General features: G+C 53.6%; 5 protein-coding genes across 5 annotated transcripts; 2 read left to right on the forward strand and 3 right to left on the reverse strand.

Annotated features, from left to right (window-relative positions):
• The first annotated feature begins 432 nt into the window (after nt 1–432).
• Nucleotides 433–2,895, forward strand: HD553DRAFT_145930 (uncharacterized protein). The gene is made up of 7 exons (XM_046176703.1): nt 433–590; nt 651–1,075; nt 1,144–1,647; nt 1,719–1,853; nt 1,929–2,081; nt 2,152–2,310; nt 2,376–2,895. The coding sequence occupies exons 2-7, from the start codon at nt 731–733 to the stop codon at nt 2,598–2,600; spliced, it is 1,521 nt and encodes a 506-aa protein (XP_046032799.1). The 5' UTR covers nt 433–590; nt 651–730; the 3' UTR covers nt 2,601–2,895.
• A 17-nt stretch (nt 2,896–2,912) lies between these two features.
• HD553DRAFT_319707 (uncharacterized protein) lies at nt 2,913–4,280 on the reverse strand. The gene is made up of 3 exons (XM_046181061.1): nt 3,964–4,280; nt 3,868–3,888; nt 2,913–3,793 (listed from the first exon to the last, which is right to left on the reverse strand). The coding sequence occupies exons 1-3, from the start codon at nt 4,266–4,268 to the stop codon at nt 3,070–3,072; spliced, it is 1,050 nt and encodes a 349-aa protein (XP_046032800.1). The 5' UTR covers nt 4,269–4,280; the 3' UTR covers nt 2,913–3,069.
• A 730-nt stretch (nt 4,281–5,010) lies between these two features.
• Nucleotides 5,011–6,332, forward strand: HD553DRAFT_278041 (DNA glycosylase; the record flags this gene model as incomplete). Its single annotated transcript, XM_046178024.1, has 2 exons — nt 5,011–6,011; nt 6,089–6,332. 2 exons carry the CDS (start codon nt 5,011–5,013, stop codon nt 6,330–6,332), a joined length of 1,245 nt encoding a protein of 414 aa, XP_046032801.1.
• A 103-nt stretch (nt 6,333–6,435) lies between these two features.
• On the reverse strand, nt 6,436–10,208 carry HD553DRAFT_319709 (uncharacterized protein). Its single transcript, XM_046181062.1, has 7 exons — nt 9,207–10,208; nt 8,467–9,113; nt 8,178–8,390; nt 7,765–8,096; nt 7,022–7,701; nt 6,847–6,955; nt 6,436–6,778 (listed from the first exon to the last, which is right to left on the reverse strand). Exons 1-7 carry the CDS (start codon nt 10,157–10,159, stop codon nt 6,566–6,568), a joined length of 3,147 nt encoding a protein of 1,048 aa, XP_046032802.1. The 5' UTR covers nt 10,160–10,208; the 3' UTR covers nt 6,436–6,565.
• A 7-nt stretch (nt 10,209–10,215) lies between these two features.
• On the reverse strand, nt 10,216–12,491 carry HD553DRAFT_301414 (uncharacterized protein). The gene is made up of 7 exons (XM_046178658.1): nt 12,136–12,491; nt 11,935–12,051; nt 11,138–11,845; nt 10,956–11,053; nt 10,838–10,845; nt 10,567–10,773; nt 10,216–10,491 (listed from the first exon to the last, which is right to left on the reverse strand). The coding sequence occupies exons 1-7, from the start codon at nt 12,408–12,410 to the stop codon at nt 10,357–10,359; spliced, it is 1,548 nt and encodes a 515-aa protein (XP_046032803.1). The 5' UTR covers nt 12,411–12,491; the 3' UTR covers nt 10,216–10,356.
• Nucleotides 12,492–12,690: the final 199 nt, after the last annotated feature.

Raw genomic sequence — 12,690 nt, forward strand, 5'->3', positions numbered from 1 at the left:
GAGCGAGGGCGAGTGCGGAAACAAGGGGTCACGATTTTTCCGAACGATACGAAACCAATGCGCCTACACGTCCTACACAGCATATCTGTTGCTATATTATTATTGTCCTGTTCGCTCGTCGCTCGTCGAAACGGTTCCTTGTGGTGTTCTGTGCGCGGTGCAATTACACTGATGAAACCGTCGAGCTTCGAGACTGGTACGCGATTCCAAGTCACGCGTCTGAAGAAGCAGAACGCCAACTGAAGACCCAACAACGTTTCGCAAGCCATGTAGGGTACAGGTCGGTTCGGGTCTATGCGTGCCAACGACGTCAGGCGACTTTGCCCTGGCCCAGAGAACACCCTTCACGACGATTCAAGGCGGCCCCGGGTGATGAACGGACATCTTCTACTAACTTCGACGTCCGCTTACATGCTTGTCCTCTCGGAAGCATATTTACATCCGCAACGGTCAAGACCGATCGATGGCTGATTGATGCTGATGGCAATTCATGAAATGGTTCAAGAATCTGGCTCTGTCCTCCATTTCGCCTCAAGGGCGGCCAACCGAATTTTGGTATCAAGATACCTAACTTCACTCGAGCCTCTCAGGTGCGTATTTCCGTCTCTCGAATCCCTCGACCACCTCAGAACTGAAGCTTCGTACGAAAGGCGCATCTCAAAGGACCTGGCACTGTCGCCTCGAGCATAGTCCCAAGCTACTCACGCCTTTGCCCTCTCAATCTAATGCCATGAATAACGGAACGAAAAGCGCCCTTCATGAAGCCGAGGCGGTCTCTGATTCCTTTGCGAACGCTTCTTGCCATCCGGACCCATACGATGGCTCTCGACCGGCAACACCAGACAGTTTCCAACAAAACTTTGGCTACGGAGAACCCGAATACGACTTCGACCGTGATTCCGACATGAGCGATTCGGCTTCCTTATCACCGTCTTACGTTAGTGCCGGTCAGGGTTCTGCTCGCCACTATCGAGCCCAAATGGAGAGGAACGAGATCAAGCCCGAGCCGTTCATCAACGATAGGCTTTTCTCGCTATACAAGTTCCCGTTCAAGCCGTCGGACCTTTCTCAGCAAGTGAATCAACACCATAACCTCCTTTCGAAGTATTCTTGTACTGACAAAGAAGCGAACGCCTTATCTAGGCTTTCGAAAAGACCGCCGAGAAAGCTCTTGCAAAGCCAGATGTGCAGGTAGCATATGCCGACTGCCTGGATGGCCTAAAGCAATTTGGTCAAGCGCAGACAAAGGGCCTTTTCGATAACAACGAATGGTCGCTCCACCTACACATGCATCTGCACATTTCCAAGATTATCGAGCCGTCCATGAACCGCAATAGGACATGGTGCCTCATTTACAACCCTCACAGGGCTAGCACCTGGAACTACGCTCCGAAATGTTTCGAACGATTCGAGGATCTCTCCCAACCGAAAGTAGATACTTCCTTCCTCATCTGCGTTGATCAAGGCAAATGTCAGCCGGCGAGCCCCCTCTACGTCATTTGCGAGCAGGTCGCCAACCAGGATTACTTTCATATGCCTCGGCAACACGATGTCGCCAAGGTCGATACTTCTGACCTCTCCGAGATCATCGAGCTGCTATCGAAGGCCACCTTGGACACGTTGCACAAATACGTAGAGACGGCCGAAGTCAGTTTCCCTGCCCGGCTTCCTCGCAAGAATTATCGCTCATGCAGCTGTTGAACTCCGAATTTCATCAGGTTTCGTACTGCTGCACCACCGTTGCAGGAATGCATGGAAACATCGTGATTGACATCCTCGAATTGAAAAACTCCGGGACGTTGGCTATGTTGCAACAAGGCGAGAACCAAGCAGTCAACGCCGGAGCATTCATTGTGAGTAGATACAACTGGGCAATGCAGGAATCTCACAGCGAAAGACTGATCGTCTGACCTTGATGTCGTTCATAGTGCGGCAAACAGCAGGACTTGATCAATTATGCTACCTCGATTGACCCGGATTTCAGGACCTTGGATCCATGCTGCCTCACCATGGTCATCGCGGGACCCCAATGGCAGATTCATGGCATCGCAATCAACCCGCTCCACGAAAAAGTCGATTTTGTGGGTCAAAGAACGTCAGGCTCTCCTTTACATGCCAGGGACACTGACGCTTAGCTTTCTTTCTCTACAGGTCTACTGTAAAGCGGTGGAAGGGAACTGGGTGGACGACCCGAAGACGTTCATCGGCGCGGTATTGACTATGCACCAGATCATGCTCGACCATACTGTCAAGCTGTTCGTCTCGTGCTTGAGGGTGATCGTGGCGGACATGAAGGCCAGGGAAGGCAAAGTGAGCGAACGGTCTCAGAACACTCGGGCTCCTGCATCTGAGCTGATTTTTGTTGTCGAGTCTAGGAAAAGGAGCATGGCGGGTTGACGCCTCGCAATGGGAAACTGCCGGAACGAGTCGTGAAAAGGTCGGCCGTTCCTACGAAGGAGCCGGACGACAAGAAGTCGGACAAGCAGCCAAAGTCCAACGAACAGCAGAAGTCGGACGACCAAGCGACGCCGGACGGTCAGCAGATGTCGGGCGCATCGCAGCCCGTCCCCGGGTTCGACAAGCTGGACATCGGGCAATAATCACAGAACCCATCCGCGTCGGAATAGTCCAGCCCAGCTCAGGGCCACCAGCCAGCAATCTACCTACCTCCTAGTAGAACGACGCCGATGCTTTACGCATCACTTTACGAAGCATGTCTGTTTTTTGTGTTACAACGACCTGTCTCGCCTGTCCTCGTTTCTCAACGTATTCTCTCGATCTTCTCGTTTGTACATATACACGTCGGCTTCACCGCCTATAGGGTGAGGTGGTTTGCTACAGCATAGAACCATCTACGATTTTATCAGTCTCTCCATCAACCACAACGAGCGCCGGGCGTATCCTGGTGCGGGTTCTTGTTGAAACATATCATATCGAGATCGAGCTGACTATCGAGTCATAAATTACGAATACAGTAGTGTTGAATTCATGGCTACATACCCTTGACAGCGTGAATCTGTTGCGAAGAACAAACAGCCCGACTATGTATATTACGTCCTCGTTCGTCCTCTATACATCCGGTTCGAATTTAACAGGCCCATCGCTCCTCGTCCGTCGCTTCGGCCCGTCCTGGATACGTCTCGGTTTCGCAACCTCCCTTGTCTTTGCTTTCATCGGCGTCTCATGCTTTGGCGAGGGTTTCGAGCTGGAGCATGATTGCGAGGTCTTTTGCCTTTTAGCCGGTTTGACGTCTTCGGCTACCTCGTCATCACCCGCTTCGTTTCGACCTTTGATCCTGCCGAGCTCGTCATTCTCGTCCTCTTTGATCGACCGGAGGAGGTCTTGGTCTTGCTCTTGCTCTAGGTCCGAGGGTTCGACTTTGATATTTCTCTCTCTCTTTCTCGAATGTGACCCTGTTGATGCGTCGTCCTCGTGTGAATGCATACTCTCGACTTTGTTCCTGTCCTCAGTCTCCACATGGGGCCTGTTTCCAGTCGCACCGATCGGTTCCGGTTCCGATTTCAATCCCGTCTTCAATATGGCCTTCGGTCTCTTCCCCTCGACTTCGACCTCCCATCTCGCTCTCTCCGACGCGTACATCTCATCCCCCTCGACCCTCTTCCAAGCATCTTTGAAGACACTCGCTCCCCGGTACTTTTCCTCGTCCCAAATCTCTCCCGTGCGGGACATTTCTGCCCCCGTCGATGGGTTGTATTTACGTCCAGAGGGGCGAAGAGCGTACCGAGTTGAGCGGGTATAGCCCATTTGGAGGAATTTGCGGGTAACATCCATGCTGTGCGAGGTACCAAGGGTTTGTCGTATCAGGATGGACTTTGAAGAGGACGGTAGGAGGCAGCGCGGACTTACCCGACGAAATCGCTCTTGTCACTGCACAACGGTAAATCGTAAATACAGTCAGTCGCCGTGAATCGATGCATCTTGGAAAGCTGCCCAGCGACCCACCGATACCCGACGAACCTCTCCCACAGAGCCTCCGAGCTCTTCCTCGCCGCCGCCTCATCCTTGAACCTCCACAACGGTTTCAAGTCGGCCGAATAAGGGTTCGTCTTGAACACGTTCATCTCTCCCCGTAGGATGCGGTAGGCTGTAGGGTTCTGGGCATAATCGATCGAGAGGGGGTTCGAGGCCGTAGCTGCAGGTGCGGAAGAAGAGGAGGAGGCAGGTGCGGCTCGTTTGGGCATGATGGGCGAAGCGCAGTAGACGTTGCGAATGGATGCTAGGAATGTTCTAGGCTGTGACCTGAGCATTCGACCGAGATGATACAAGAACGCAAGAACACGATCCTGGTCGACATCTACCAGTTACTGCTCGTTCGACGACATCTGCTCATCAACGACCACACCCCAGCAGAACGACGCTTACGTCATTTGCTTCCGATCCACTGGTCTATCTGCTTCCGAAGTATGATCGGATGATCGATGATGACGACCTCGATCGTGTTCGAGACGTTTTCATTACCCACTTACTTGGTCACTACTCACTACTGTTTCTCATAGGTGCATATATAGTTGATGTGTCTTACGCAGCACACACTGCTCTAGGACATATCGAGTAGACGGTTCAATAGTGGACATCCACCTGAAATCAAAAGGAATTCCGGACGACATGGCACGAGCACCACCAAGCACTCGATCGGCCGCACCAGCCAGCCGATCATCCAAGCGGAGAAAAACCGAAGAGGCAGTCGTCAAGGATGAAGACGTTTCGAACTCAACGTCGAACAGTGTCAAAGAAGATGAGGCTGAAACTAAGCCTAAAGTCAAGGCTGAGCAGGGTGGTGAAGCGAATAGGGTAAAGGCGGAGCCGGAAGTCAAGCCTGGAGCAGAGGAGGAGCCATCGGCGGAAGTCAACCCGAAGATGGAGGAGTTGAGGGGTGTCAGACCAAAGGTGGAAGACGAGGTAAAACCAGGAGTCGGAGAGGGAACTGTTCAGGCCAGGGGAGATGAGAACGAGATGGAGGAGGACCGCGCACCTGCTGCATCCAGGCCGATGCGACGATCGACCCGCTCGAAACGCTCGGCCAAGCTCGAAGCCGAGGACGAAGTCGACGAGCTCGACGATGCGATCGGCGAATTGGTCGAGAACCCCCCGTCTGGTCGTAGTACCGGTTCCGCCGCCGAGTCCAAGCCCAAGACGGCCCCGAAAAACAAGAACAAATACAACCTCACCCCTGGTCAGACCCCCTTCCCTGACTACCCTCACCCCACCCGGGAAGAATGTCAAAACGTCATCGACCTCTTGTCCACCGTCCACGAGAAACCCGAACGGACCATGTTACCCTCAGTGACAGTCCCCGGATGCGGAGAGGTCCCGGCAGTACTCGATTCCTTGATGAGGACCATGTTGTCTGCAGCGACGACGACGGCCAACTCGTCCCGCGCTTTCCAGAACATTGTCGAAAAGTACGGACTGTTGACGGAAGGGATCGGGAAAGGGAGCGTTGATTGGGACAAGGTTCGGCTGGGGACGCAGCAAGAGTTGTTCAAGGCTATCCAGTGTGGAGGTCTGGCGCAGAACAAGAGCAAAAACATCAAGGCTGTGCTGGATATGGTTCACGAGGAGAACCAAGAGCGACGGGAAGCCATCCTCGCCGCCAAGAAGGAAACGCCAAAGGAGACCGCCGGCGAATCTTCCCACCTCCCTCCCGGCGTCAAGCGAGAGACCTCTCAAGAACTTTCTGACGAGATTTATACTGCCGACGCCAACGTCCTCTCCCTCAATTACCTCCACGCCCTCTCCACCGACGAAGCCATGTCCAAACTCACCTCCTACCCTGGCGTGGGGGTAAAAACCGCTTCCTGCGTCATCCTGTTCAATTTCGGTCGAGGGAGCTTCGCCGTAGACACCCACGTGTGGAGGTTGTGTAGGTGGTTGGGATGGGTTCCGGGTTATGCGACGAGGAATCAGACGTATTCTCATTGCGACGTGAGGATACCGGATGAGATGAAGTATGATTTGCATGGGTTGTTTTGGAAGCACGGAAAGTACTGGTGAGTGTTACGTCGACCAGGTCTGCGTTTGTTCCCGAAGGCTGATCTTCTATGCCACGCAAACTTTCTGGGATCAGCCCGAAATGTCGAATGATCCCCGTCAAGGATCGGCCACAACATGAGCAGATGGTCTGCCCGATCGACGACTTGATCAAGGCCAACGGGGGCAGGAAACAGCCCGAAGAGGGCGGCAAGCGCAAGAAAAAGACGGCGGCCAAGCCGAGGGCGACCAAGAATTCTTCCAAGGGAAAGAAGAGAAAGGCCGAGTCGAGCGAGGAGGAAGAGTCGGAGCTGAGCGATTTGGGGGACGAGTCTGATTAGACGTGTATTACCGACAATCGTATCCAGCACGGCCTGGAATATCCTTGCGGGGAAAGGTTGTACAAGCCATATATGTTGTATGGGAGCGTCATATGCAGGCTCTGTTCATGTCGAAATCGGGATCGGGATTGGTTCAGTTCATCGTCAAGAGCAAACAGGTATATTTACAAGAGAGAACTCGGACGGCATTATAATGGGTAAGAGAACACGGAGAGACAAGACGTCGTTAAAATCTACATGGCAACGTGGCGGCCCGATCGACGTCTGGGCGTAATTTTGAGCTGAGGAGTGGCGATGGCACCCGGTCCGAGGTCCTTGCGAATCGCTCGGACAGTCTCGGGGACGCTCATCCTTGCCTTGGAAGCTCGAGCGGCCTTGATGACCGGAGCCATGTACGGCTTGTCGCGGACTTCCAAGACTTCGGTCAAGCAAGCGACTTGGTTGGCCTGGAAACGACACGGCAGAATCATTAGCAAACTCGCTGTTGTCGCGCTGCACTCCGCGCTAAGCTCACCTTCTGCTCCATAGTATCGATGACCTCTTTGAGGTGTTCAGCCAAGACGTTGCGCTTGGTGGACAAGGGACTCATCCGACGGTACTGCTCGGCAAGATCGGTATAGATGCTGTATATAGCAGAGCCGCTCAGCCTCTCAAGATGAATTCTCAGGCCAGGACGACGCAAAACTCACCTCAGATAGTGCTTGTAATCGTCTTCCAACTCGCGCAAGACTTTCATTACATTGGTCTGCGGTGGGACCTTGCCGCCGTCAAGCTCGTGCTCAATCTCCTGAGCGACTCGTTTGGCCGAGTCCTTGTTAGGCCGAACAGCGGTTTTGCTTATAACAGCCGTATGAATGATTTCCTCGCCACCGTATCCTTCATCGACGTCCTCTGCGTCCTCAACTCGGGCGGCCAAGTCCTTTGTCTGCCTGGGCTTGGTCTGATCTCTCGCTGCTTTTGGTGCGGGAGAAAAGAACTCTCGTTCGAGCTTGTTGCCCCGAATGGCCGGGAAGGGTGAGGACGCCGGGTCTTCCTGTGGCTCGTCTGACCTGGAGTCGTGCACGCTCTTTCGACCCGGTCGATGTCCCTCTGCATCCTCATCCTCGCCGTCTCGGTTGCGCTGCGCAGACAACGAACGAGAATCGCTATAAACGCGAGATCGAGGGGTGGGCGATGAGTCACCGTCGTCCTGAGCGGCTTCAGTCATCATCATCGTCTTGCGAGACTTGGCTTCGTCCTTGGATCTGATCGGCGCAGTCTGAGGAGCGTCCGAAATGTCCGAGCGGATGTCATAATAGGCGGCAGTCTGTACGCCTTCAGCGTATTGCGACTTGCGACCGGGGTCGGTATGAGCTCGGCTAGGCGGACGCTGCAACCAGATACGGTGTCAGCCAAGCTTATCTCTGACGCGAAATCACCGACTTCGACTAACCTGATCTTCCTGGCCAATCGACTGCTTGGTCTTCAAGGGCAAGTTGATCTCACCCACAGTCCTCTCATAAGCACCTTCGACAACGTCCTTGAGCCTAGCCACCTCTGTCTCGAGCCCGTCAACTTTACGCGTCAGATGGTTGACCAGTGGCAAGAGATCGCCCAATTCGATCGCTTGCGATGGCACCTCGTTGGCCTTGTTTCGCAATGGTCGAGCGGGAGTACGTTTTTGTACTTCTTGCTGGATCATGTGGACTCGGCCCATCTCCTTGTCCAAGTTGGCTTCGAGACGGAAGACGTCGTCCTTCAGCGCTTCTACCAGAGACTCGAGGGCTACGGAAAGAGAACAAGAGCCAGGCCATCAGTATAAGCGCTCTTTGCATAAACTCGACCACCAAGTCACCGAAAACATACCCGTCTTTTCATCCTTCAACCTGTCCACGGCATCTTGCAATTCCACCTTTTCACCCTTATACCTTTCCGCCTCTCGTTCAGCCCTTGACGCCGCGATTCTAGCTTGCTCCAGCTCGAGCTCCAGATCCCTGATTCTCAATCGTGACTGTTCGGTCTCCTTCCTCATGACCTGCATATCGGACTCCATCTTGCGCAGCGCTCCGTCGATATTGGCTATTTCAAGAGGAGTGGGATTGGTGATCAGTTAAACTGGCCGGACCGATTGCAGTGTTACCGAGAGAAGATTTACCTCCAGACTGCCGACGTTCCCCATCATCGCCCACCCGTCGATGCAAGAGACCCTTGGCAGGTGTAGCCAACATCCCCGTCAACCCCGTCAGATCCCCCATTCCCGTTCCATTGCCGACGAATGACCTGCTATTGGAAGCCGACAAGCTCCTCTCGGGCCTCTGGCGATGGTCCAGCTGAGTGCTCGAGGCAGATACGATCCGGACTTTCGGGTTGGCCCCTTCCATAAGATCCAGGTGATGGGTCTTTCGCGATGTGGTAGCGCTAGCAGTGGGAGTGTTACTCTCGCCCTTTTTGTCTGACACCCGACGTTGGCTAGATGCGGGACGGGCGTTGTCGAACCCGTCAATGGGGCTCATTACCTTCCTTCCCTCCGAGATCCTCCGGCCACCCTGGCTCTGATTGTTGTTCTTTTTCGCCTCGGCCTGTTCGGGGAGAGCACCTCCGCTAGAAGCCCTCCTCACATCCTGTTGTTTTTGGGAACCCGAACCCGACCGAGATCCAAACGTAGTAGTCGACAAGGTGTTCAAGGGAGAGTTGGCTTGTACCCTCAACGGAGAAGGTTGAACTGGTCGGTGGAGATGTCGCTGAGAAGGGTTCGGGATGGTCGGACCAAAGATGGACCTTTGCGTAGGTGGGTTTTGGTAGCTGCGTACGTGATACAACGATAACAAAAGCATGATTGGATCAGCCCACACCGCACATATAGAATCGGGGACGAGAGCGTGTGCCAGAACTAACCTGTCGTGCTGGAACACGTTCTTCTCCCCCTTATCTGATGGCGGGACAATCTTGGCAGCGGCAATCAAGCCCTCGATCCCCCTCTCCGGGTCATACTCTCCAGCCCCTTCTCCCTCCGCATCATCGTATCCAGCATACCCACCCTTGTTGTTGTTATTCGCAAAGATCCCAGCGCCGAAAGTCACCGCAGAAGCGTGATGTCCGAGGGTAGAGACGGGCGAACCCCCGACGAAGAGACTCTTTTCGAAATCATTCAGGTCCATGTTGTGGGAAAACCCGTGGTTCTGATGTTGTTGAGCGGGTGCGGTACGTGCGAATTCGATGGAAGCGGTCGAGAGGGAAGAGGAGGATTCGGTTGCACTGGTCGGAAGTTGGTCTCTCCTCTCGAGGTCGAGATTATGGTGAGGCTGTTGAAGTTTCAGGCCGGACCGTCTCGCATGCGCATCAAAGCTAGACTGCTCCGTCCCTCTCGAAATGTTCATCCCGTCGTCTCCCTCGCTATCCGTATCGAACCCCATCTGCCTATCCAACATCGACCTGGACTGGATCAACGACCGAGTGTTGGCGACCGTATCCTTTCCGAACCCTCCCAGTCGGCTGAAAGTGTGATTGCTGTCGAATTCGTCGTCGTCCGTCAACCCGCCCAGACCGAGGTCCCGGTCGAGATCAGATTCGACCTGACGTCGTTGTTCAGCGTATTTCGAAGCGGGGATGGGCGAAGGCATGGGGAAAGATATGTCCGCCTCGTTATTGTTGTTCATCATGTTCATCCTGTTTCGGTCGTTGCCGTGGGACGTGTCGTGTCCGAAAGTTTGTTGCGTGTATTGTCGTTGTTGATGTGTTTGTTGTTGTGGTCGTTGTCTCGAAGGTCCCGGTGTCGCTTGTTTTTGCAAGAATGGATTGTCGTGGTCGTCGTGTCTCGAGAGTTGAATGAGGTCCTTCATCGAGGGCATGAGATGTGAAGGTATCGTATGAGAAGTGAGAAGGAGGATGAGTGTATGAATGCAAGGTAGAGTAGATGATGCATATGTAGAGTAGTAGAAGTTCAAACAACTCGCTCGGATTTGTTTGTTTGTTTGTTGTTGGTTGGGATGACGCGATTACGTAAAAAGGATGGGGGTCACGTGATACAACAACCCCTTCACCCTCTTCAACTACGTTTCATCAGTGACAACCTCTCCAACGCATCCCCTCCTTCCCTCACCCCTTCCCTGAACCCAGCCGCCTTAGCATGGGCTACGCTCTGTTTCATATACTTGATCGCGCCTGGCACGTCTTTTTCCATCTACAAGAGGGGTTGAATCGGATCAGTGATTCTGGCGATATTCGCTTTTGTGTAGTCGAGAAACCGCAAACTCACCTCCAACAATGCACCCATATTGAATTCGGCAACGATCCTCGCCCGCTCACAGATGCTCTTCACCGCACCACTCCCCTTGATATCGCTCGCTTCCTCCTCTAGGGCCCGATCAGCCAGCTGAAGGGATCGTAACGACCAAGCTTTCGAGGCGGTGATGTTCTGAGACGTAGGCGGGTTCAAGAGCGATGACGAGAGGGTGTTGATGAGCTGATGATCGAATGAGAGGTTGATCAGCATTCTGGCGAAACTGGGGACGAATGATCTGGCTTACCATAGCGGCTAGATCAAGTCACCCACCGCAAGATCACGATCGCAAACGATACAATTACAACAATACACAACATTCCATCAACATCCGCCACATAGACGTAATCCACCACAAAGCTCACCTTGACACCGATCCGCCACGCTGACGACCGATTTCTTCTCGGGCGTATCCGGAGGCAACAACGTGCTCACGGCCTGGACGTATAGCGGGTTCGCTCGACTGCCCGATCGAGAGATGTTATCGTGCGATCAGAACCCAATCTCGGTCTCGATTGTTGAGACCGTCACACCGGGATCAACTCACTCGAATTTGCCCTGCCTAGCGTAAAGGTCTGCCAAGCTCTCCATGGTCAGACCCATACTCTTCCTGGTCACCTTGGCGATCGACTCTCCACTGATCTCTCGGTCTCCCTTGTCCTGTTCCTTCTCCGACGGAGAATCTTGCTCGTCCGGGAAGATAAAGTCCCGGCCCACGACCTTGGTCGTCTCCGAGTTTGTCTTCGAAGGTGTAGCAGAAACCAACTCTCGAGGCGCTCCCAAGCTGATCATTCCCTCCAGAGCCCTGACGAGATATTTCTCTGCCAAGCCCTCCCATTCCCTATCCATCGCTGTTCTTTGGCCCCCTGAAGACGATGAAGCCCCGGGTGTATAAGGTCGTGTGATCTGCCCGGGCTCGCTAGCTTGGAGAGCCAAGGATCCTAGCTTTTGACAGATCGCTATAGCCCGAGTATGGTCTTTTGATGTCAAGACGTAGGCGTCCTCATCCGCATTTGAGGCAGCGGCCGGATCTGGGCTTGATCTTCGCGCTGTAGTCAATGTTGATGTATGATCTGAAGCGGAATCCGAGTACCGATCGATGATCCCCAGCCCCGCCTGCAACATCCTGAACGCCTTTCTCGGCTGTCCAGCGGATTCATGCATCGCCGCCAGGGTGATATACAGTCCAGTGAGCTTCAAGAGCGGGTCTTGACCAAGGGTAGGTAGGGGAAGCGCACGGGCTTTATCGATGGCGCTGTGTGGAAGGAACGGCGAATTTTAATGTAAGAAGATTGAGAGAAAGAGGTCGATGTGACCAGATAAATAGGAGGGTCAAGAGCGTACCTCTGAAACAACTTTTCGCTACCTCCAATGTCCCCCCTATTTCTCGCCTTGATAGCTCTCTTCAGATCATCCCGTACCTCCGGCGGCCATGTACTGAAAGCAAAATACCACTCCAATCTACAGTATAATCAAAGAAGCTCTGAGTATTAGTCTACGTCTGGAGTCGAAAGGCTCAAGGAAGCCAGGAACGTCTAGACTCACAGACCATAAGTCGTTACAAACATGCCCATCAGCGCCAACGCCCCGAACAAGTGGGATATCCGAAGACCCCTCGGTCGGTCCTTTGCTTTTGCGTCCAACTCATCCAGTACTGGTCCGCTGTACCATCGTCTTGCTTGTAGTTGTGGTCGCGCTGGTGGCTGACTGAAAGTGACGACGGGGGGAACTCTACGGAACTGGGCATTCGTCAAGAGAGCAGTGGGTCGGCAAGCCGAAGTCGCCCGCGGCAGGGCTTTGGCGAGTCGAGGTGTCTGCATCGTTGCTCAAGCCGGATCAGAAGGGGAGCTCTAGGTTCGGTATGAGCTGGATTATCTTGACTTGACTAAATCAGAGCAGCTTCAGGGTACTGTAAGAGCAAGCTTAATCTCAAAGCTCAAAGATCCCCATCGATCGCTCGATCTCATCATTCGATCATCCAATTCGTGTCACGTGACGAGATGATGACGTTTCCCGCTCATCTCACTCGGGACGACTGAGGCCAAGCCGTGCAAGCTCAAACTCGCGGAGATAGCATTGCAGAGCTGAAGAATCATGAGG

Source organism: Filobasidium floriforme (genome assembly GCF_021052385.1).
Source record: "Filobasidium floriforme strain CBS 6241 chromosome Unknown HD553scaffold_28, whole genome shotgun sequence".
NCBI classification, from domain to species: Eukaryota; Fungi; Basidiomycota; class Tremellomycetes; order Filobasidiales; family Filobasidiaceae; genus Filobasidium; species Filobasidium floriforme.

Coding starts and splice junctions, on each gene's coding strand:
- HD553DRAFT_319707 (XM_046181061.1), bottom strand. CDS start 4,268: ATGCTCAGGTCACAGCCTAGAACATTCCTAGCATCCATTCGCAACGTC. Junction 3,889..3,963: donor GAGAGGTTCGTCGGGTATCG/GTGGGTCGCTGG, acceptor ACCGTTGTGCAG/TGACAAGAGCGATTTCGTCG. Junction 3,794..3,867: donor GACAAGAGCGATTTCGTCGG/GTAAGTCCGCGC, acceptor TACCTCGCACAG/CATGGATGTTACCCGCAAAT.
- HD553DRAFT_319709 (XM_046181062.1), bottom strand. CDS start 10,159: ATGCCCTCGATGAAGGACCTCATTCAACTCTCGAGACACGACGACCAC. Junction 9,114..9,206: donor AACGTGTTCCAGCACGACAG/GTTAGTTCTGGC, acceptor TCACGTACGCAG/CTACCAAAACCCACCTACGC. Junction 8,097..8,177: donor GTTGAAGGATGAAAAGACGG/GTATGTTTTCGG, acceptor CTCTTTCCGTAG/CCCTCGAGTCTCTGGTAGAA.
- HD553DRAFT_145930 (XM_046176703.1), top strand. CDS start 731: ATGAATAACGGAACGAAAAGCGCCCTTCATGAAGCCGAGGCGGTCTCT. Junction 1,076..1,143: donor CGTCGGACCTTTCTCAGCAA/GTGAATCAACAC, acceptor CGCCTTATCTAG/GCTTTCGAAAAGACCGCCGA. Junction 2,311..2,375: donor TGAAGGCCAGGGAAGGCAAA/GTGAGCGAACGG, acceptor TGTCGAGTCTAG/GAAAAGGAGCATGGCGGGTT.
- HD553DRAFT_301414 (XM_046178658.1), bottom strand. CDS start 12,410: ATGCAGACACCTCGACTCGCCAAAGCCCTGCCGCGGGCGACTTCGGCT. Junction 12,052..12,135: donor TTTGTAACGACTTATGGTCT/GTGAGTCTAGAC, acceptor ATTATACTGTAG/ATTGGAGTGGTATTTTGCTT. Junction 11,846..11,934: donor AGCGAAAAGTTGTTTCAGAG/GTACGCTCTTGA, acceptor CCTTCCACACAG/CGCCATCGATAAAGCCCGTG.